Source organism: Brassica oleracea, chromosome C2, assembly GCF_000695525.1.
Source record: "Brassica oleracea var. oleracea cultivar TO1000 chromosome C2, BOL, whole genome shotgun sequence".
NCBI classification, from domain to species: Eukaryota; Viridiplantae; Streptophyta; class Magnoliopsida; order Brassicales; family Brassicaceae; genus Brassica; species Brassica oleracea.
In genome coordinates, this window is record NC_027749.1 from 29,111,618 (window position 1) to 29,134,728 (window position 23,111).

General features: G+C 35.7%; 2 protein-coding genes across 3 annotated transcripts; one reads left to right on the top strand and one right to left on the bottom strand.

Moving 5' to 3' along the window:
* The first annotated feature begins 5,021 nt into the window (after positions 1-5,021).
* On the top strand, positions 5,022-7,225 carry LOC106322460 (transcription factor UNE12-like). 2 transcript variants are annotated; one of them, XM_013760485.1, is made up of 6 exons: positions 5,023-5,556; positions 5,663-5,785; positions 5,887-5,952; positions 6,040-6,105; positions 6,633-6,713; positions 6,801-7,225. In XM_013760485.1, exons 1-6 carry the CDS (start codon positions 5,236-5,238, stop codon positions 7,038-7,040), a joined length of 897 nt encoding a protein of 298 aa, XP_013615939.1. In that variant the 5' UTR covers positions 5,023-5,235; the 3' UTR covers positions 7,041-7,225. The 2 variants fall into 2 exon arrangements, with proteins under 2 accessions (XP_013615940.1, XP_013615939.1); XM_013760486.1 differs by lacking the exon at positions 6,040-6,105 and having other exon boundaries at positions 5,022-5,556.
* A 6,254-nt stretch (positions 7,226-13,479) lies between these two features.
* On the bottom strand, positions 13,480-18,872 carry LOC106323946 (NADH dehydrogenase [ubiquinone] flavoprotein 2, mitochondrial-like). Its single transcript, XM_013761989.1, has 14 exons — positions 18,771-18,872; positions 18,477-18,659; positions 18,257-18,275; positions 18,073-18,146; positions 15,470-15,610; positions 15,365-15,397; positions 15,218-15,283; positions 14,920-15,036; positions 14,639-14,701; positions 14,451-14,571; positions 14,322-14,368; positions 14,162-14,243; positions 14,001-14,062; positions 13,480-13,587 (listed from the first exon to the last, which is right to left on the bottom strand). The coding sequence occupies exons 1-14, from the start codon at positions 18,870-18,872 to the stop codon at positions 13,480-13,482; spliced, it is 1,218 nt and encodes a 405-aa protein (XP_013617443.1).
* Between the last annotated feature and the right edge of the window lie 4,239 nt (positions 18,873-23,111).

The window sequence follows — 23,111 nt, forward strand, 5'->3', positions numbered from 1 at the left end:
GAGAGAAGCGTGAGAGATGGTGAAGAGAGGTGTGAGAGAGATCGTGAGGAGAGATGTTGATGAGATATGGTGAAGAGAAAGAAGCCTGAGAGATCGGGAGAGATGGTGAAGAGAGGTGTGAGAGAGATCTCGTGAAAGAGCTTTAGGGTTAAGGGTATTGTTTTGTGATTTTGAAGATAGATCGAGGGTGTTTTTGTCTTTTGAAAGCTTTTTTTATTGCAGGTTTTTGGTGGAAATGCTGAATTTCTCGCGGTCAAAATTTTTGAGCAACAAAAGAAGCCTGAGAGATCGGGAGAGATGGTGAAGAGAGGTGTGAGAGAGATCTCGTGAAAGAGCTTTAGGGTTAAGGGTATTGTTTTGTGATTTTGAAGATAGATCGAGGGTGTTTTTGTCTTTTGCACTTTTTTTTTATCGCAGATTTTTGGTCGCAACGCTGAATTTTTTGGCGATCAAAATTTTTAAACGCGGATCGCTAGCGTCTGGTCGCAGCGATCGGTCGCAGAACCAGCGACAGGTAAACGAACAACGTTTAGACGCTGGAACCGGTCGCTGACGCTAGCGACCGCGAAACGAACAGGGCCTTAGCATCACAAACAAGGCAGTAGCATATCAACATATCAAAGCATCTAGGCATGTATTGACCATCATCATAACCATCCAAAGCAGCCGAAAAGAGTCAGCAAGACTAGAAGAGCGACTTCAAACAAGGACCAAAAATGACAAACCCATCCATAACTTGATTGAAACCAGAAGAAAGCTTCAGAACCCCTGGGAACAAAGAGAACCCCCTTACCTGACCGGATGCTTACCAAAAGAGACCTAACTGCAGATGTCCGAAACCCGAACCCGAACCCGGACCCGGACCGAAGTGGAGAGATCGTATCGGTTCTGGATCCACCGAAATACCCGATCGGGTTTAGCTAAGCGATACATTGGGTTTCGGGATCGGTTCGGTTTAAACCGATAACCGATGAATAACCCGAAGTAACCCGAACCTATATAACATATCACATATATGTATACATTACGGAACACGTGTACGGCTTATACATTACAGAACACGCGTGAGAGAGTCTTTCCCTTCTCGAGACTTCGTGTTTCGATAGTTGCTAAGTTTCAATACTTTGGAGACGAAAAAGCATCAAGCAAGAGTCTATTAATCTTCTTCCACCTTTCGAAATCCCTAATCGTATCTGCTATTAAACCTAAGGAGCCTCTCATGTTTCAAACACTCATTCACTCTCCATCTTCTTCGTTTACGCGAAATCAATCTCAGGTAAATAACACTTTTTCAATTTCGAAATCCCTAATTTTTGATAAATTTACTTGTTCTGTGATTCAATTGGGGTTTGAGACTTTGAGTTTTATTAGATGAAATCTGATTTTAAGAAAATACATTTAGGTGTTTGGTGTTTCGATTTCTTAAAAAAATCAGAGTTCTATTTGAGTTATTTATAATCGATTGAATGTTGGGGGTTTCTGTTAGGTGTTTTCGATTTCTTAATCTCTTTCGATCATGAATGATTCTCACTCTCTTTTTTTACAGATGGATTCATTCGTAACTCCAAACCGTGATGATCGTGAGAATGACAAAGACGTAGAAGGTGATGAAGGACAAGAGTTGATGACTCCGGATAGCAAAGGCAAGCGTAAAGGATCATCTGGAGGCAGTGAAGAAACATACAAAGCGAAGAAATCTCCTCGGGTTCTTCCTACAAGGTCAAAAATTTGGAACCATTTCACAAGAACGAAGGAGAATCGTGATAGATGTTTGTGTCATTACTGCAAGAAGACATTTTGTTGCGCAACAAGGTCGGGAACCTCAAACTTGCTGAAGCATATCAGTATCTGCAGAAACTTCAGGTCATTCACAGAGGGACAAAGTTCGACTCAAACCAATATCGATGAAGAAGGAACACTGAAGTCTGCAAAGGTCAGTGCAACCACTTTCAGAGAAGCTACAAATGAGATGATGGTGATAGGACAATTACCGTTGAGTTTCATAGAAAGTGCTGCTTGGAGACACTTCTGTAAGAAGGTCAGATTTCTCTTATGTTTTATAACTCAGACATTGTTTAATTCTTTAGTTTAAATTGGTATCTAACTTTGTATGTCATGTGTGTAGATGGATCTGGACAAACCTGTTTCAAGGAGGACATCAACAAGAGATATTGTAGAGCTATATGTGGAGAGGAAGGCTGCTATGAAGAAATGGTTTAAAGCTAATAAGCAAAGAGTTTCAGTGACTACTGATATCTGGACTGCTCAAGTAACACGTAAGAAGTTTATGTGTTTTATCTACTGTTTTGTCTTTCTGTTTGGCTTGATCCTTATGTTTTTTATCTTTCTGTTTTGCTTGATCACAGGTGCTAGTTACATGGTTGTCACTGCTCATTTCATTGATGATTGCTGGCGATTGAGGAAGCTTATCCTTGGGTTCAAACACGTGATTGATCACAAGGGTCAGACAATATCACATGTTCTTTTGGATTGCTTAGCTGAGTGGGGAATCTCCAAGGTATTCTGTGTAACCGTAGACAATGCAACGGCTAATTCTTCTGCTTTAAGAAGATTTCAAAGTCAGTTTGATTCACAGTCTGAAGATGCGTTGGTCTTAGATGGAGAGTTCATGCATATGAGATGCAGTGCACACATCATCAACCTGATTGTGAAGGATGGAATGGCTGATGTTAGTGAGAGTGTTGAGGCTGTCCGTAATGCTGTGGTCTATGTCAGAGCTTCAGGTAATAGGCTGTCCTCGTTTGAGCAGAAAGTAGAAGCTGGTAAAATTACTAGAGGAAGCTTGCCATTAGATGTCACGACTAGGTGGAACTCCACTTACCTAATGTTGAGCACAGCCCTGAAGTTTCAAGTTGCTTTTGATAAGATGGAGCAAGAGGACAAGCTGTACAACGATTACTCTTTGGAAGTGGAGAAAGGGAAAAAGAGAACAGGTCCTCCGCAGATGCTTGATTGGAAAGCAATAGAAAGACTAAGCCGGTTCCTTATCATCTTCTACAACTCCACTGTCGTTGTATCAGCTTCCACCTCTCTTAATGCTTTCAAGTGTTACAGGGAGATTGTAACCATAACCACCAACCTGCTGGATTTGAGTCATAGCAGAGATCATGAAATGAAGACGAAGGCTGTGGAGATGTATAAGAAGTTCGACAAGTACTGGGATGGGCTAAAAAACATCAACAAGATGTTAATTGTGGCGACAGTCTTTGATCCAACGAAGAAGATGGATCTTGCAAGCATGTGCTTCGATGAGCTTTATGGGGAGGGAAGCTTGGAAGGCAAGGATATGTATGACTCTGTGATGAGTGTTCTGTGAAGCTTATTCAAGGAGTATGGTGAGAGATATGGGGAGAGTCAAAGAGGGAAACTTGATGAATTCAAGAAATCCAGCACCCAAGCCTCTCAATGTAGTCGAAAAGTACAACAGTCCAATGTTACTTTGGACTTGGTTGAAGATGGTTTAGGTTACAAGAGGATCGACAGAAGGTATAAGGAGAAGCTAAGTGAGATAGGCGTGAGAGACAAACGTGATGAGCTGGAAATCTACTTGAAAGAAGCTGTTGAGAATCCAGATTTGATGCTTGGTGTGGAATACGATGTTCTATCCTTCTGGAAGAGAAACTCTACCTAGTTTCCGGTTCTGTCTCTGATTGCAAAAGATGTTTTGGCTCTGCAAGTGTCTTCTGTTGCATCTGAGAATGCCTTCAGTACAAGTGGGAGGTTAATTGACCCATCTAGGAGCTGCCTTACTCACTACATGATTGAGGTTCTGATGTGTACCAAGCAATGGCTCAAAGAGGACATTCGTTGTGATTCAAGAGTGCTCAGTAATGCACAGATTCTTGAGGATATTGAAGAACTTGAGAAACTTGAAAGAGGTATGTCTTCAATCTGCTTGTTCACATTATTTTGATTCTTATATGCGTTTGTTAGTTTATAATGACCTGCTTGTTTTTGTATTTGCAATAGAATTTGCTGATTGAATTTCACGGGGCTATCATAAGGTAATGTCTGTTCTTTCTATGTTTGAGTTTTATGATTGAAGACATTGCTTCTTCTGTTTATAATTATTTGTTCTAATGTTGTTGTTATTCTGTTTGGCAGGAACATAAGCTTATCAAGTGGTCGTGTTCTCAAGATTATCATATGCTCTTTGTGTCTGTCTTTTTAAAACTTTGTTGTTGTTATTTTCTTGCTATTTCGGAGTTGAAGTGTTTTGGATGTTTTCGGAGTTGATGTGTTTTGAATGTTTTCGGATTTGATGTGTTTGGATGTTTTTTGTTATGGAATGTTGCTATTTTCGGATTATTGTGTTTCAGATGCATTTTAATTCAGTTAATCTATTATGTTTTGTATGAATATTTTTTTTATTATGTATTTACTTCACTATAATCCGAACCGAACCGAAAAAAACCCGAAACCGAATGGTATATGATTACTTTATGGGTTTTAGGATGCAATACAAATTATAACCGAAACTGAAGAAATATTGTCCGAATCCGACCCGTAATAAAAAAATTTAGTATGGGACCTAGAAGTCTAAACCCGTAAAACCCGAAAACCCGTAAAACCCGATCCGAACGCCAACGGGTACCCGAATCCTCATTCCTAGTTTTGTCGATGTATCATTAGTTTTCTCGTCAACGCAAAATGAAATTTAATGTTTTTTTTTTAATATGTAATCTAATGAAATTGTTTTGATGATCGTAATCTATGTCCACCCAATTTAATAATTGTAAACTGAAACTGTATATTTGAAAGAAAAAAAAACTAATTACTGAAAATTAAAGATTCAAACAACGAAATAGTTGCGAAAAAAAGCTACTAAAATACAAAAAAGAAGGAAGGCCCAGGTTTGGAAGAAGAGATCACGAAGGCCCATTTAATTAATAAGCCCACTTATTTTTTCTGGAAGGTAAAGAAGACGTTGGCAAACGTGTAAATAGTTTGAAAAAGCAAGGTCCTTTAGCACAAAGACAATTTTATAAAACAGAGCATAAAGTCTACACCTTTCTTCTCCTCCTTTATCGTCTTGTCTTGTTCGTCCTCATTCGTTCCAGAGCATCATCAATTCACCAAAGCAAATTAATTTTTTTTCGGTAATCTTTCTCATGAAGATTTTTCTCTTCGAAGTCTTCAAACTCGCTCATCGTGACTCACCGTGACTCGTTCGAGTTATAAAGTTTCCATTTTCATACTCAAAAGTCAAAACCAATGGCTCATGAGAACCTTTCAGACCAAACACCTTCTGATGATTTCTTCGACCAAATCCTCGGTCTTCCCAGCTTCCCAGCCTCTTCAGCCGCCGTTTTATCTGGTGGGTTAGGCGGAGGAGGAGGAGCACCGCCGATGATGCTTCAGTTGGGTTCAGGCGAGGAAGGAAGTGGGTTTCACAGTCAGATGTTTCCTTTAGGTTTGAGTCTTGAACAAGGGAAAGGACCTGGCTTTCGTAGACCTGAAGGTGGTGGTGGTCTTGGAAGTGGGAAACGATTCTCAGATGATGTTCTTGATCATCCTTCTTCTTCTATGAAACCTGTAAGTTAACTTCTTGGTTTGCTATGGTTCGAACTAGCTGTGTGGTTGATCTTGTTGTCTGACATTGTTTAATTATCCATTCTTACATCTTTTGTGTTGGTGGAAGGTATTCCCCGGGCAGCCGATGCAACAGCCAGCTCCATCGGCGCCGCATCAGCCTACATCAATCCGACCTAGGGTTCGAGCTAGGCGTGGTCAGGCTACCGATCCACATAGCATCGCTGAAAGGGTAATGTGATATACATGCAAGAAGTAGTCGAAAGATTTAGTGCTTTATTTATTACCATTGTGTTCATATTTATTGTGGGAATGCTTTTAACTTTGCCACAGCTACGTAGGGAAAGAATAGCAGAACGGATCAGGGCGCTTCAAGAACTTGTTCCTACTGTTAACAAGGTTGGTCTATCTCTTAACCTTGAGCTTCACTTTGTAACTTTTGTCATCTCTTCACAAAGGTTTAGCACTTGCTGTTTCTCTCTGCAGACAGATAGAGCTGCTATGATCGATGAGATTGTCGATTATGTAAAGTTTCTCAGGCTCCAAGTTAAGGTAGTATAATATAACTAGTCTCTACATAACCAATCTAATAGCTTTAATCTTGAATCTACATTGATTTTTTTTATTTAATATGCCAGAGAATAAACAAGTCTAAATTGCTTCTTCTTTTTTGTACTTTGACATTTGATCTCTCGTTTTTCACTTTTTGTTTTGTTTCATATTGAAGGATAATCATGGTTTAAGATTAAAATACCATATATTAAAAGCATCAACTATAATCATGATGATCACGTTATAATATAAAGATCTTAGAGCAAACGCTTCTTAATATCAAAATGCAATAGGTTGTTTAAAGCTCCTGTCAAACAAAAAAAAGAAGTCTCTCTTTACTTTAAATTTTAAAAGATAATGGAGACAGTAAAGAAAATAGTATGCAATGATGGCTTTCTGATTACATAATAAAAGATTTTTGTGAAGTTTCCATGCTCATCTAAGAAAAGTAAAAGCTTTTTTTTCGTGGGATAAAGCTTACCCATTTGAATGATGGTTTATGTCTCTCTTTCGTCAACTTTTGGTAGGTTTTGAGCATGAGTCGTCTTGGTGGAGCCGGTGCTGTTGCTCCACTAGTTACTGATATGCCTTTGTCATCATCAGTTGAGGTAAAAAGAAAAACTTTTTTTAAGAGAAAATATCAAAGATTTAGAAAATGGGGTTTTGATTCAAACTGTTTGTTAAAACCTCAATAGGATGAGGGGAGTGAGGGTGGAAGGACACCACAAGCAGCGTGGGAGAAATGGTCTAATGATGGTACTGAACGTCAAGTGGCTAAACTGATGGAAGAAAACGTTGGGGCTGCAATGCAGCTACTTCAGTCTAAGGCTCTTTGTATGATGCCAATCTCATTGGCTATGGCTATTTACCATTCTCAGCCTCCGGATACTTCATCATCAGTGGTTAAACCGGAGACGAATCCTCCTCCACCGTAGGATTCTTGTGCAAGTAAGGGTTTGTACAGCAACACAACGGTACATGACTTTGGTTTGTTGATGTTTCATTTCCTTCCCACGTCCACTTGTTTGGTAAATTAATGGAGATGGAATCTATGTAGGCAGGGTTTGCAGTAGAAGGGAGAATTTGTCAAAAGGCTCTAATAAATTATTATTTAAAATCAGTTACCTCTATTTTTGAGGTGGACTTTGATGAAAGCAGCTTTTTATTTTCATGACTTTGTTACGAGTATCTCAAATGTAAACAAGCTGATAATCAAAGAGGAAATACTATTTTATTGAATAGAAAGACCGTTTTACAAGAGAAACCGATTACAAATCCATCTCTCTCAGATCTCTCTACATCCTTTCCTTTCTCTCTCTGTGATTATTCACTCAAATTCTCGATAAACCTCTCCACTCTTACGTTATTATAAAGCAAAACCATTAACTAAACCATAATTACTTTATGTTAACTATGAATATTTGCTCTTATCTAGTCAAGAGTCAATGACCATTTACCCCCTTTGAATATACAGTTCTTATCAATACTTTCCCTTTTGAATTCAACCTTGTCCTCAAGGTTGAAGCAAAGAACAACCTTCTAATCCTCTAGGCATTTTTTCTCATTACTTGTTTCTCCCAGCTAACCTCCTTATTCCAGGTCTTCAGCTTCTGTTTTTTTTATCATCTTTGACCATTTGTTCATCTTTATAGACAAGGCCATCTCCTGGCACACTCTTTCTATGTTCTTCTTTTGGCCTGTTGATGACAGAAACTCAAAGAACAACTCAACACGTTTCTCTCTTTTGCCACAATCTCTGCATTCGCTTCTCTTTGAAGCTTCACTCTCTTGCCGCGTAGGAGAAACTTGTGTTGTCCCCGTTGCTTTAGGGCTTACACCAATTCTGCCCAGAAGATCTCTGATTGCTTTTCCCGTGTACTGTCTCAGGATCATAGTACTCGACATCACCTGGAAGTGAAGCAGATTCCATAATCTGGTTTTCAAGAATGTGAAACAAGAACACAAAACCACATAAGCTCTTGTAACTCGCCTTCTTCCCTGCCATTCTTGGTGGAGACAACACTTCTAAACAACCTAGTCCATTGCTCATCTCTTTCTGTCTGAATTTAGCTCTTCCATTGCTCATCACTCCCTGTCTAAATTTAGCTCTTCCACTGCTCATCACTCCCTTTCGGAATTTAGCTCGCTTCCCTTTTGTGAGAAACTGTTTCCTCATGAGATTCACCAGATTGACATCATACTTCCTAGGAAGCCTCATTGTACTCCTCGCCGAGTGCCTCTTCTTGTACTCGTCTGCAGCTCTTAGCTTCTCCCATTCCATCAGAATCTTCTTCCATTCTATTGCATCAAACGACAAAAGAATTCCAGAATTTACTGCAGGTCCTGCAATCTTTTTAACATTGGCGGTTAGTGATCTCATTAAACTCCTCAGTTGTAGTTCTTTGTCACATCTTATGTAGTAATCTCCATCGCACTGTCCCTTCCCAATGGCCAGCTGTCTCCGTAGTGACTGTGCCAACAACAACCCGAGCTTAATCACCTTCCATTGATTCTGATCTTCGTCCAAACACTTATAAGCAAGCCAAGCTTTTCACAGGAGACAAGCTTGTATTCTGACTTGGGTCTCTTCCTCCTATCAGCAGATAGAAACATATCTCCGATCTTCTTGTTTCCGTTGTGGTGCTTGTACTTGAACTTAAGTATCCTCTCTGTGACAAGCTGTCTCTTAACTCCCTTATCACCCATTGTCAGTCTTGCATTCATCAAACCATGACTGTACTCAATGCCCTTCTCATCCAACTCCACTCTCTTTCTTCCTTTCTTCTTCTTCTCCTTCATGAATCCTAGAGTCCATTTTCGGTTAAGCATTTGATGTAAGTAAATCAATTGACAATTTCCTGCTTTTCCCCGCCTCATTAAACTCTTTCCCTGACCGGCAGATATGTTCTTCTCTTTGCTTATGAAGATCATACTTCTACGCTTCCTTCCCAACAGAAAATCAGACGCCAGTTTAGTAATCCAGAAGAGTAAAGTTTGGTTATCCGAGAGTCTCAAATTGATCAACTTATTCAGCTGATTGCACATTTGTTTGAACTTACATTTCTCCCACCTTGCAAGCTTTGCCAATACTTCCTTACGTCCCTGCACCAACTCTCCAAATACCAGCTCTTGCTTAATTCTCTTCCTCTTTACACTTTTCTTTGAGTAACAGAACCAAAGCATCCTCTTCTTAATCTTCATTTTCACCCTTTTTCCTCTTAGAAACATTTCATCGAACAACTGGAAAGCATGGTTGTCCCTTTCTCCCATGGTTCGCTTTTCCCCTTCACGTTGATGTTTAACCATTCCCTCTGAACCCACAAACCCAAAAAACTCTCCACGACTTGGATCAATCATCTTGCTTCCTGCAGAACTCCAACCCTTCATTACACAATCAAGAAATTTCTCTGGCATCTTCCACCTTTTTTTCTTCTTCCTCGTCATATTTCCTTTACACTCAACAAATGAAACTTTCTCAAACAGATCTATCATGGTCGCTGGTGATTCCTCTTCTCCTGCAACATTCTTACATGTCACTACGTGATTCGGCTCATCCAACAAGAACACATGATTCTCGTTCTTATCCTCCAGCTTTGTCACTAGCGGATTCAACCTCATATGGCCCGTCATGCCTCGGGTCTCCTCCAACTTCTTCATCGAGATACCTCTCTCCCCAGCAACTTCGATCAATCGCTTCTCAAACCACTCCAGGTCTGAAGATCTGCTCATCCGCTCTTGGACAACCATGACCGGCTCTCGGAACGTCAATGTGTTCCTTTCCGGCTGTTGCCCCACGACTAACGGTGTCAGCTTCCTCACACATTGTTGTGATCGATCCATCACTTGATCCATTGCATAAGAAGAAGTCTCCGGAATCGAATCGTCACTTGTCATGGGTTTCTCGACTTGGCTCGTGATCTGCTCCTGGGATTGAGCTTCCTCTTCACTGATGCATGTTGACTTCTCTTTCTTAATCCAGAGACGCTCAAGACGCTCAAAACGCTCCATGTTCTCTTCCCATAGCCGCTTCATCTCCTTCATTTTTTCTTCCAACCGCCCGATCTTCGGCACCACCCGTTCAATCACCATGAGTCGTTCGTCAATCTCCATCTCAGTCATCTTCGCTAGCACCATCCTCGTTTCCCGATCGTAGCTTACTCTGATACCAAGTTTGTTACTAGTAGGATCTCAAATGTAAACAAGCTGATAATGAAAGAGGAAATATTTTTTATTGAATAGAAAGACTGTTTTACAAGAGAAACCGATTACAAATCCATCTCTCTCAGATCTCTCTACATCCTCTCTCTCTCTCTCTCTCTCTCTCTCTCTCTCTCTCTCTCTCTCTCTCATTAGGGCATCAGCAATGGTGATACTCAAGGCACAAATTCTTAGAACTAGTAGTTATGATTTTTTTTTTTTTTTGGATTTAAAAAAAAAAAAGCTAACCAATCGAGGACCGTCACGTGTTAGTGGGGCCCGCGAATAGTTAAGAGGCTCATCAAATCGAATCCTTAGCTAGGGAGTTTAAGAGCTTCTGTTGGCACAAAAACATAGATGGAATGGGACCCACATAATTTTATAATAATTTTTTTCTTAAGGATCATTGTTGCAGATGGTCTTATTCGCTCAAATTCTCGATAAACCTCTCCCTCCACACTCTCACGTTATTATAAAGCAAAACCATTAACTAAACCATAATTACTTTATGCTAAATATGGTTACTTGCTCTTATCTAGTCAAGAGTCAATGACCATTTACCCCCTTTGAATATACTGCTCTTATCAAACTTTAGTGGGAGGTTTATGAAGGAGCTTGAAGTAATGGTAGTGGGAAGGTGTGGGACCTTGTTGAGTTTATGTACACATTGGCAAGTATGATTAAATTGTAATATTAACTTTTATGATTTCAATTATGAAATCTACCCATGACCGAACTAGATTTATCTTAATTCAACCCTAATAGTTTTCTAAGAGAAGAAGAGGAAAACACTAAGCCTTGATCCATGTTTGGCTAGGCTTATTAGTATAGATGCAATTCCACCAATTGATCTTCTCTTCCCCAGGGTCGGCCCTGAGATTTTAGGGGTCTGTGACTGTTTCTATATACATTTTTTTTTTTTACAAATTCGGGGGCTTAAATTTTTTTTTGAAAAGCTTACTTATATGTAACTTTCAAAACATTTAGGGGTCCGCTGCAAATGTTTCACATAGCATGGCTCAAGGCCGGCCCGGCTCTTCTCTTTGGCCTTCAATCCTCTATGATCCCCTTTGATGGACAAAGGAATCCAAACCCTTCTAATCATCCTTGTTCCTTTATGTGTCTTATAAGTTTCTTGTGTAATAGTTTTAACTAGTATTACCCTCGTGTTACGTACGAATCAAAATAACTGTATTTTAAATCATTTGATGTTAAACCTGTATTTTCAGAATTATCAATCAAAATAAAATAATTATATTAACTAAATATTTTATAAATATGGAATAACAATTTCATATAAAATAGTTGCATTCAAGCAAAGAATTGTAAACGGAAAAATAATATTTCTGATGTTGTTTTAAAATAGATATATGTTGAAAGTATTTTATGTTTAAAATTTGAGATATAGTCCGACAAATAAAAATATAGTTTAATGTACTATATTTAATTCACTAATTTTTCTTTGTGTTTTTGCAAATAGATCTTCCATTTAAGTTATACATTTTTATTTTAAATACAAAAAATTTATGATAGATTATAACAAAATATAATTGAAAATATACTTGTTTTTTATATTTGATACCTAATATAAAGAGTGAGACCCAATAGAAAAATCAATTATGAAAAGAATATCCATATTTAAATGCTACAATAAACACTTTAAGTTCATCATCATCCAATCTCCAAAAATCCATGTATATATTTTATGGCTACATTTTTTTTTCATTGTTCTAATTCTTATTATTAAAGTAGAAAACATTTACTTGGAGATTTGAATAAAAACATCTATTTGCAAATTCTATTTAAAGTATTTTAAATGAATCCGGATAATATTTTTTAAAATACTGATTTTCTATTATTTTAAAGTATTACTGCAAACTCAAGGATAATATTTTTTTTGAAAAAAATACTGATTTCCTATTATTTTTAAGTGTTTGCATTTTCTCTCTTTGTAGTAAATAGATAACATAATTTTCTTAAAGAGAAGTTACAAAACAAATATGAAAATCAATTTATGAGTAAAAAGATTAGATAAATACTTTATTACCTTACAAAAGAGATGCTGATAAATTTTTATTTCCCAACGTTTTAGAAGCTCTGAAACAGAAATATACTCAAATGCCATTTTAATCTGAATTGAGTCAATTTACATATTGTAAATACCGTGGAGTTTGAGCTTTTGAGGAAACTGTGAGAAATATACAAAAAGGAAGAGCAATAAAAAAGTTTGAGAGGTTGTTTGCTATTTTAATTGTTTTAAATTGTTTCACAGCCACGATATTTGAAACTTGAGACAATGGAAATATAGAGAAGAAGGCAAGTTATATAAAGAAAAAAAAACAGTTTGACAAAGGAACGTGGGATGAAAATTTTGAGGAAATTTAGGAATTTTGGTAGTTGATATTGCAGAAAAATAAGGGATGGAGAAATTTTACTCTTCATTCTGTTGGCTTTTTCTATTTCATTTGTTTGGTTTTTTTTTTTAATAAAATTATGCCATGTGTCAGAATTTCATTGGTAAGGTGACTTGTGCTTTAGTATATAAGAGATTACTACCGAGACGAACGTAACTCTTCTTACTTTTCTCTTAATTGGTAACCACCACCAAGCGTATATATATATATATATATATATATAGATATATGTTGTTGTGCCTTTTCAATAATCACACATTTTCCTTTATACTCTTTCAAGCATAAACTCTATTTTATATGTGATTAATATATTCAAGCACAACTATAACACATACGTATATAACCATTATAGAAGAACTCATTTATAATAAACAAGGCAAGGAAAGAGGGTTATCAATACACACATATTCTAATGTCATTAATCGAAACCAATCCATCACAATATCGTCTTTTACATTAGAATCTATAATATTAATATGAACTTAATCTTTATATTGAACCAATAGACACATAGGTCATATAAGAATATAAAATCTTCTTGCATAAATAACTTATTTTTAATCTTAGCCTTGTTGAGAAACATAAAAGTCTTTATTACATAAACCTAAATAAAATCTTGGAAATGAGATAATAACAAAAGAGAATACTTTTGGTCATTCGTTTAAAAATGCTGTGTAAAAGTATGCTTAGAGGCTTCAAACATTACCTATAGCCTTTTTCGCATTATTGGACCATATAAAACCGGCCGGTTAGAGAACGTAGCTTAGCAAGCATCCAGATCACGGAACTGTAGTGGCTTTGGCTCGCCGAGCAGTGTCGTGTTTCCTCCTTCAGGTCCGCACTTGATCCTCTTCGGGTCTTGAGTTTCATGCTGAAACACAAAATTACATAACTCAAAAGTTTGATTTGGGTTCTAAGATACATGTGGCCATTATACAAAACTGATTCTAAACTATATATTAAGTGCATCCATACAGTCTGAACTAAACTAGTGTCACAGTTGTTAACCCTTTTACCAATGTTACAGCCAAAAACTGGTCTCATGTGGTTGGCTTAAGTCGAGATTCTTTTACACAAAATCGATCAGATTGTGTTCAAATTCATCGTGAATTGTGATGAGAATAGAGAAGAGTTATCAAAAATTTGGAAACATTATTATTGTTTTATCAATTCATAAGCTCAAAAAAAGTCAGGCAGAGCGTTAGTTTTACCGGTGCAATGTGATTGTACGAGAAGAACATGAGAGAAGTATCCCAATGCAATGGGTTTAATATAATGACTTACCGGTGGCTTTTCTCCTTTTCTTAGCTTTTCAACGATCTCTACAACTTTCTCATGTCTAACGTCTTCATGTGTATTGTAGCAATAAGAAAGTGTAAATACGAATCATATAAACAAAGGAAAATAATGCATGAGAAAAGGAAAGATATTAGATGAGATTTGACATACGAAATAGTTGTATGTATATCCTTGTGATCCATTGGAATAATCTTCCAACGTGATCATGGGCGCATTAACACAGCATCCCTGTCAAATTACATGAGTTGTATATCATATTTTTTCATACGATTTCAGGAAAGTAAAGAGGTGATACGAAATTCATACCATGCATTCCATCTCTCTAACAGAGAACAAGCCATCCTTTGTGACTTCTGCAACATATATAATTAAAGCCAGAGACTGAGAAACCGTATGATTTTTTTCATACACAGGTCTCGGTTTATAGTGCTTTACCACCGCGTTTGACTCCCAAATGGTCTAGCAAAACTGATTCGATATCTCGTGAACCACAGATCATGCAAGGTGTTGTGCCACAAACGAGCAGGTGATACTTTCCAACCTGTAAGAGGGAGAAAAATGAAATAATGAGTGTGTTTAGATTATTAGTACAGTAGAGACGAATTAATGTAGCTTTGCCCTAACATTGAGTAATAAGTTGCAATCTCGTAAACACGGATATGAGCAACTTCCATAACTTTTGCAACCTGCATAATTTTTATGGTATTGTCATGTTGGTAAGATCGTATCAACAGATACTGTATTCCAAAAAAACAACAACCTGTGAACTAGAGAACACTAAGTCTAACAGCGACAGTGTAAAAACCAAAGCGGAAATTGGGAAGAAAGAAAGTTAATTTACGAACACCCACTTTACAGTCCTTCCATTAAGTAAGGGGTACATCTGATAGATAATTAATCTTACAACATTCATAGCTGAAACATGGAGCCAGCCTCCATGCTGATGTTGTGCAAGATCAAGAAGAGGAATCACCGCAGACTGCTTGTAGTTTGATGGATAGTAAGAGAGTATCTCCTTAACATATATAACAGTGTCGGACAATCACACATGAACAGAAATAGTAAACGAGAACAAAATGCCCACAAATTTTCGTGACAATCTTTGGTACAAGAAGACGAATTAGAATTCATAATGGATAAAATCCCAATTCGAAGTCTTCATTATCTCAACGTAAGAGGAAGCAATTCTATCAGTGACTGACCTTGGATTTGTTAGCCTCTGAAAACTCCCATGGAAGATCCAGTTTATTATCAAGAGAATCCATGTGCTACAAGTAATAAACAAAGATTATATTCAATTTCAAAAACAAGTTAGTCGAATTAAAAGGATAGATCAACGACACACTCACGTAGTTTAAAGATGTCGATAAGCTATGAGACGACTGTAAAGATATAAAACGAAACCAAGCTTTAGATTGGTAAACACCTGATATAAAGTGAGAGGATACATGAACCTGAGAGGGTGGTTGGCGGAAAACTTGACAAATCTCCAGAAGACGCTTCGCATTTTTCAGGATTTTTCTTTTGATCCGAAGAAGAAGAGGAAGAAGAAGAACCAGACTCACTACTACGGGTTGACTACATGCGCTTTGGGCCTTATAAAATGAGCCCAAATCCAGTTCATTACGTTTTTCGTAATAAAGGGTTTATAGGCGCATTTATATTATTTTTGTCAAATAAATATTAAAACATTTATTAAAAATATACCAAACTTTCATTTCGATTAAATAGATTTGAAATTTTATTTATTTAGTAGAGAAACCAATCATGATTTGTCGTTTAGATATGTTGAAAATAAAAGTGTTAAGAGTAAAAAGATTATATTCCAATCCGGATTGCTAGCCTATTTGTAGACAAAGTATTATTGCTGATGTGTTTAGAAGGCCTGAGATAGGAAAAAAAAAGATTAGAGATGTGTTTGCAAAACATCAAAGTTAAGTTTGTTTTACTTCAGATTTATGGCTACCCCGTCCCACTACCATTGATTATCCATGTCTAAATGCCCCCTTCATTGATGATAAATGGAAATTGAACATTAATTTTTTTAGCTTTCAGTTTTTTGAAGTGTCCACACACTGGTGAAGAGATTGTTAGTACGATTCTTGGGCATTTGAAAGAAAATGTTTTAGAGAAAAATGTGTTCTCTATCACTTTTGATAATGCTAGCAACAATGATTGTATGCAGATAATCTTTAAAGGGCAGCTTCCTATGATGAATGATAATGGTTTGTTATGTGATACGAAGTTTATGCATGTGAGATGATGTGCTTATATCTTGAATCTGATAGTGAAAGAAGGTTTAAAGTTAGTAAAAAATTTCTTGCATGACATTAGGGTAATTGTCATATATGTAAAAGCATCTCAACAAAGAATACAATCTTTCAAAGCTTGTGTTGAGAGAGTTGGGATTAAGAGTGGGACATGTTTATCCCTTGATGTTTCTACTAGATGAAATTCCACATATGAGATGCTTGTCTGAGCATTGAAGTTTAAAGATTCATTTGAAAGCATGGTGTCTATTGACACACATTATAAGTCACTGCCTTCAGAGAAGACTGGAACTGATAGGTTAATATATGCGAGTTATTGATGCTTTCAGTGTCTCTACATACTTTTCAGGTTCTAAGAATCTAGACTTGGATGTTTTGGGCTATTGGAAGGATAATAATCATCGTCTTAGTGATTTAGCTGATATGGCACATGAATTGCTTATTATATCTATTACTACAGTTGTCTCTAAATAAGCTTTTAGCATTGGAGATCGTGTTTTGACTACATACAGAAACCGACTGCTTTCGAAGAATGTTCTATTTTACTTTGTTCTCGCAATTGGATATGTGGATTTGCATAATTTAAAGGTAATTTTTAAGATTTTCAAAAACAGTTTAATAGTTAAATGATTCTTTGTTTAAATGATTCTTTGACAAACTTACATTATAAATTAAAATATCATCGAAAATACTGATGGCATTGACATTGAAGGTGTTAAAAAAACAACAAGTAGCCCATCAGTAGAATGTTCAAGGTCAAAAGATTCAAACATTCGATGAGAATATGGTATCATTTATGTTTAGATTTTTTTAATAATAGATTAGATTTCTGTTTGAATTTTACAAGTAAAAGTGGATTTTTATTGTCTATTGGAAATAAATATACTCTTTATTATGTTTTGGTTTGGCATATTTTCAGATAACCAGAAAAGATGGAGTTCGATCTTAATAATAAAATTAAGAGAAGATGAAGAAATTGGTTTTGTCTTTCTTTTTTTTATGAAAAAGTTGGTTTTATCTTTATTTCAGAGTTTTTGCACAATACATACACAAATTTGATGACTAATTTGTTTCTGAAGTAAACAATTTTGTTGTCTTCCACTTCCTGAGTTCCGACGAAGTGAAAGAGTTTTCAAGAACAAATTTAAAATATGCATTAGTTACACAAATTATGTTTATTACATGTTATTGAGCAGACAAAGTAATTAAAAATATATTTAGAAACATGGCGTTTTTGTTAAAGCACACGTTAGCAACATGTTAACTTATTTTTAAAATAATAAAAACTGCATTTAGAAAAAGTTATAAAGACTAGCTAATTAACAATTAAAAACAAAGAAAAAGTTGATCCACCTCGTCATCTCTCAGCCAAGCATGGCACCCTAAGTGCTCTTTTTCTATAAGCTGATTTGCGTACATTACCAACAACTCATGTTGTACTTTTTGCATCCAAAAGATAGATATGTAAGTAAAATATATATCAGTCAGTGTAAATAATATAAACTTGTCTGCAAAAACGGAGTCGTAGAAAGTACGACTCCACAAATAAAGACGTAGAATAATGGCTCATGTAGGTATACACATAATGTCATAGTGTTGCGCACAATGTATCTTTACTAATATCAATCAGCTTTCGCTCGCTACTTGAGTGAAGGTAGGGAGCCATTCTCCCTCTCCTTCTTAAGACATTCTTGAGACTGTTACATGAAAGTACAATAACTAACAAATGCATTTAACTAACTTGGAATGAAAACACAATCTAAATATAATGATATGACGAGTCATGCCTTCAACATGTAATCAGGGCAAGAATCTTCATGGATCCAGCTTGATGATTTGCGAGAGTAGTAAGATCCTGAATCTAAAAGCATGAAGCTTTCAAAATCTTACTCGTATCTTTCCATCTATCCCGTTCCAATCTCCACATAAATATCTAATACGTTTTCAGTAGATCTCTATCAATCTACTAACCCTCATGTTCTTTATCAACCTGGCATAAAAACATGTTATATAAGATTTTGAATGAGGTAAAAGCAAGAGTTGGGGGATAAATGCACATTATACATGCCATACTTACTATTACAGCTTCCTTGGAATGCAGTTCGTTGTAAATATGAAGTATCAAATTCAATAAAGAGAAAACATTTTTGATGCAATGAAAAACCATAAATTATAAGAATGAATGCCAAACCAGGTCACGGAAGCAAGTCAGGCAAACTTCATTAAGCAGTGGAAGTGATCTTTGAGAAATAAAACGGTCAAGATAGTAGCAGAAACGGGATAACCATCGAACTATAACTTTATGGTTAGACCATCTTTTAGCCGGCTCCTGCATCATGTATTCATCATGCTTCTCCTTCACCACATGCATAACCTAAACACATAAAAGATGAGAGCAAACAATCAAATTGTTTGATCAGCTTAAGAATCAAGAGGGTTCACAACTAATAGATGCATGAAGCAAAACATGATGAATAAGACTTACAGTTGACTTAATATACTCCTCGAATGGTTCGTGATACTTTTCATACAACTGCTGAGAGTGATCATGAAGAGGTTTTTGGGTGCACATGTTGTAGATAGTCATGCGAACCACATAAAATTCTCAATTATCATGAGAAGTTACAAAAAAGAAGAAGCAAACTGCTATAAAATGGAAGTTTACTAAAATGACGCAAATTGATTATGTTATTACTAGAATGACTCATATTTTTTGAAAATTATTAGAATATTTTTCTGGTCGAAATTGCCCTTGTCCATAGTTATAACAAGAAAAAAACATTACCAAAGTACCCTTAACATTTGATCGACGGCAGATTTATTTATAACAAAATAAATCTATCGAATAATAAGTCTGTTTATAAAATCTGTATAGGAAAATAAATCTATTGTTAAAGTGGTGTCAGACTTTCTTAGAAACGTTAGATTTGTTTCTACGGCAGAGTTATTTGTCCGATTTGAATAAAAAAAAGACTTTTAAAAATATGTCTATCGAATGAGGTAGCAGATTTGTTATAAATGGTAGATTTTTGTGGTCAATTTATTTTCTTATGTACAGACTTATTTGTTATGTTCGACTTATTTTCTTACGGCTGAGTTTTATATCCGATTTAAAATTGTTGGTAGACTTTTTGTTTAAGTGGTGACAGATTTTTTAATTTATGTTACGGTAGATTTATTGACAAAAATTTGGGTTTGTGTAAACCGAACTTAATTTAATGTTGAATTTTGACATGTTGTATATTAATTTTGAATCTGGTTTATTGTTAGGATAATTAAGATCCAGAATTAGGTAAACTTTTGGTATTTGTCTTTTTTTCTTTCATTTGTTTTTCTTCCTTATCAAGTTGTTATTTGTCATGGTGGTTTAATCACTTGTTGCAATCTTTTTGCTTGGAGAAACATGGATCACAAACATTATAAAAACATATTCAATGGATCCTCATCCATTCTTACAATACGAAATTATTATTACAAGTGGTGAGAGATGAAAAGCATCAGTCTTCTTTATTCTAAGTAAAAAACTACAAAGAATGAATAATTTTTCTTTCTCGTATTATCCCTTCCACTCAAAATGATGGAAATCACAATGCATCGCAGCTCAGCCAAAAACCTTGCATTTTTTTTCTTTGTTAGTGTAAAAAAGAAATGAAGATGTGATCTATTACTACCCCACTGTGTGCTCAAAAGAGGATGTGGATGACATAAACAATTTAAACTGTTTACAATGCCAATAAACTTTTAGGGAACAACAAGTTATTTGATTTCTTTCGTTCATTCCAAGATGCTAAAATTTCAGTGTTACAAGCCCCACAACTACAATAGAGAAAAAACTCAAATCAGTCAATCCCCATCTCAGCACACTCTTGATCATTTCCCGTCTTGAGCATGTTTCAGTCTCTTTCTCTTGTCTTATCTTGAGTCAGTTTCACCCACACGAGAAAAATTGAGAATTTGATCCTATGTGTCTTAACCTTGGCCTCATAATCCAAATCTGATTTTCTATTCTTTCTTGGTTATAGTCGGCATAAGTCACTAAAGGAGAGCATGATACACCAGCTCTTCCGCTGGCTACACCGGAAAACAATACATCTTCATCTTCTTGATCGTTTAAATAACTCTTGTTGTGAATTGATGTTTTCTCAACTTCGTATAAGCGCGGAGGATATATTCTAATGGCAGGAGATGAAGCCAACCTGCAATAAACAATGAACACAATCAGCTACAGTCAGTACAAAGTGTCAATAGTCATTGCTGATTGCTGTCTTATATAGAAACAAAGGTTTTTCAATAAACAACAAACCCAATACCGTATTGCTAATCTATGAATTCAATGCTTAGTCTACTTTACAAATAAACAGTTTTTGGATTTCAACTTCAGAGGAAAAGGGGATTTGTGAAATAGGGTTTTCAAAATTAAAAATGCAATCAATCAAATAATGTTAACAACAAAGAATATCAAACATGATTAGGATGGATTTGTGACTTACGGCTTCAAGTTCTGGGAGTTGAATGAGGTGGTGACTTAAATCGGTGGTGTGGGGTTAGGGTTCGTCGACGACAACAAATAGGAAGACCAGATGGGGTTGGGGTGTCAGGAATTGAATACGGCCGTGACCTTCGAAGGTGGTGATGGAGAAGGAGGTGTCGGAGATCGGAGATGGAAGTGTCGGAGAAAAAAATCTCCTTTGGCGTCGTCCCCTGCGGCTGTGAAAGAGAAAGAGAAGTCGACTTTCTATTTTTTTTTGCTTTTACACAATTAAAAATTTATTCCTATTAATAAATATAATGGCAAAACTGTGAATAATGAGGCTTAGACTGGTTTTTTGGTATTTTTGTTTCCCTTATGAGTTATTTTAGTAAATACAAAATTATAAGAGTTATTTTAGTCATTACATATATAATTTGAGTCATTTTGAGTAATTTCTCATAATAAATAAACAAGTGTTGGAAGAACATACATATTAAAGCATCATGTATTGCTCAGAGTCAAAATGCGGCTAGGGCAATCCTTCAAGAATCCGTTTGAGCTTAGTGGCACCAGTCTGCATATAGTCCCATCCTTGATCCAAATCAATTGTCTTGCGCTCCATGTTGAAATCTCCCCTGAACCTGAAGCTTAACCAAGAACAAGGAAAACGCAGTCATTAAAGGTTACAAATAATAGAACACCCACATTATCGAATCATAAACTCGTTTGATCACCGAACACAAGAACCCAAACTATCAGATGGTGATAAAACATGAAGATGAAGCGTATGAATCGACATATATACTCAAGAAACAACAATTGAGAAATTGAACAATACCAAAGCAACGCAAATACACCCACGTAACCCTAACAATTTTGATCCCTAACACAAACTTAAAAACTACAAAACAGTTCGAAAGTCAAAACTAAACGAGTTGAAATCGAAACAAGTAGTGGTACCGCAAGATCTTAAACCCTAATTTGAAAAAGTCGTACGCGTACCCTCGAGAAAACCTTGATGATTAGGATTCCTTATTCAAAGGGATTGGGAGAGCTTCTGCGATCGCGAGAGATGCGAGAGAAAATATCAAAACCCTGAGAAACACATAAAATAGAGAGGAAGAGGTCGATGAGACCTTTGAAAGCAGTGAACGAGAAAATATATATATTTTCATATACAATACATTGTTTTTTATTGAGGAAAGTTTTTTGTATCTATTTAATATCTTCCCCTTTTTTAATTAACCTTTTTATTTATTTAGTTGCAAATTTCTATCAAAACGCTGCATTTTTGGCTTTCCTTTGTTATTTATTTTTATGCACCTTTTAAATTTTATATTTGGATTTTTAACGTTAAAACTCCTCAACTATGTTTGTTTTGGGTAAAAAACCTCAAACTAAGTATTTAACGTAAAATCCCCCAAACTAACTTTATTTAATGAAGTAAACCCTAATAGGTCATAATTACCAATACTACCGGTAAATCTTTAGTTTAGGGGTTTTTACATTAACTAAACATAGTTGAGGGGTTTTACCATTAAAAATAAAAAAAAAAAATCAATTTTATAATATTATCTAAAAATTAGTAACTTAAATTTTCAAAATTAGCATTTTTAATTATTTTTTTTGTAAATATATGAGTTTGATGTGTTTTAACATCAACATTATATATGTATAAATTAAAAATGTAAAAACCGAGAAAATATAACAAAAATTATATAAAGAATTTAGACGCAGTAAGACTTTCTTCCCTAACTTCCGGATCAGACATATTCCAAGAGCACAAAATACTATGACGGACAAGCTTGCAAGTGGTGCGAGGAGTTCTCATTCAGCTATGTTATATGTCGATTCAATACTTTCGGTTTGGCTTTCTGAATCGCGCGGTCCAATTACTTAATTCTCGCTTATGTTGTCAAAAAAAGTTACTAATTTTTAAATAATATTATAAAATTTTGATTTTTTTTTTTAAAAAAATTTAATGGTAAAACCCCCACTATGTTTACTTAATGTAGAAACCCCTAAATTAAAGATTTACCGGTAGAAATGGTAATTATGACCTGCTAGAGTTTAATTCATTAAATAACGTTAGTTTGAGGGTTTTTTCATTAAATACTTAGTTTGAGAGTTTTTACCCAAAACAAACTTAGTCGAGGGGTTTTAACGTTAAAAATCTTTTATATTTTAAGTAACTTGGTTTTGTGGTTTGAAATAGTGAAAAGATTCTCTCTCTAGGTGCTCCAACCTCTCACTAGAAAGAGATTTCACATAACAATTATCGTTCGGTGGCCGGTGGCTATCGCCTCCGGTTACCATCTTTTTTTTTGATGTATATACTTCTATCTGTATGATTGA

Bases quoted from the DNA above. Each gene is read 5' to 3' on its own strand.
- LOC106322460 (XM_013760485.1), top strand. From the start codon at position 5,236: ATGGCTCATGAGAACCTTTCAGACCAAACACCTTCTGATGATTTCTTC. The intron at 5,786-5,886 runs GTAATGTGATAT...ACTTTGCCACAG, and splicing joins CACATAGCATCGCTGAAAGG to CTACGTAGGGAAAGAATAGC. The intron at 6,714-6,800 runs GTAAAAAGAAAA...AAACCTCAATAG, and splicing joins CTTTGTCATCATCAGTTGAG to GATGAGGGGAGTGAGGGTGG.
- LOC106323946 (XM_013761989.1), bottom strand. From the start codon at position 18,872: ATGACTATCTACAACATGTGCACCCAAAAACCTCTTCATGATCACTCT. The intron at 18,660-18,770 runs GTAAGTCTTATT...TTATGTGTTTAG, and splicing joins AGGAGTATATTAAGTCAACT to GTTATGCATGTGGTGAAGGA. The intron at 15,284-15,364 runs GTGAGTGTGTCG...TATTACTTGTAG, and splicing joins TATCGACATCTTTAAACTAC to CACATGGATTCTCTTGATAA.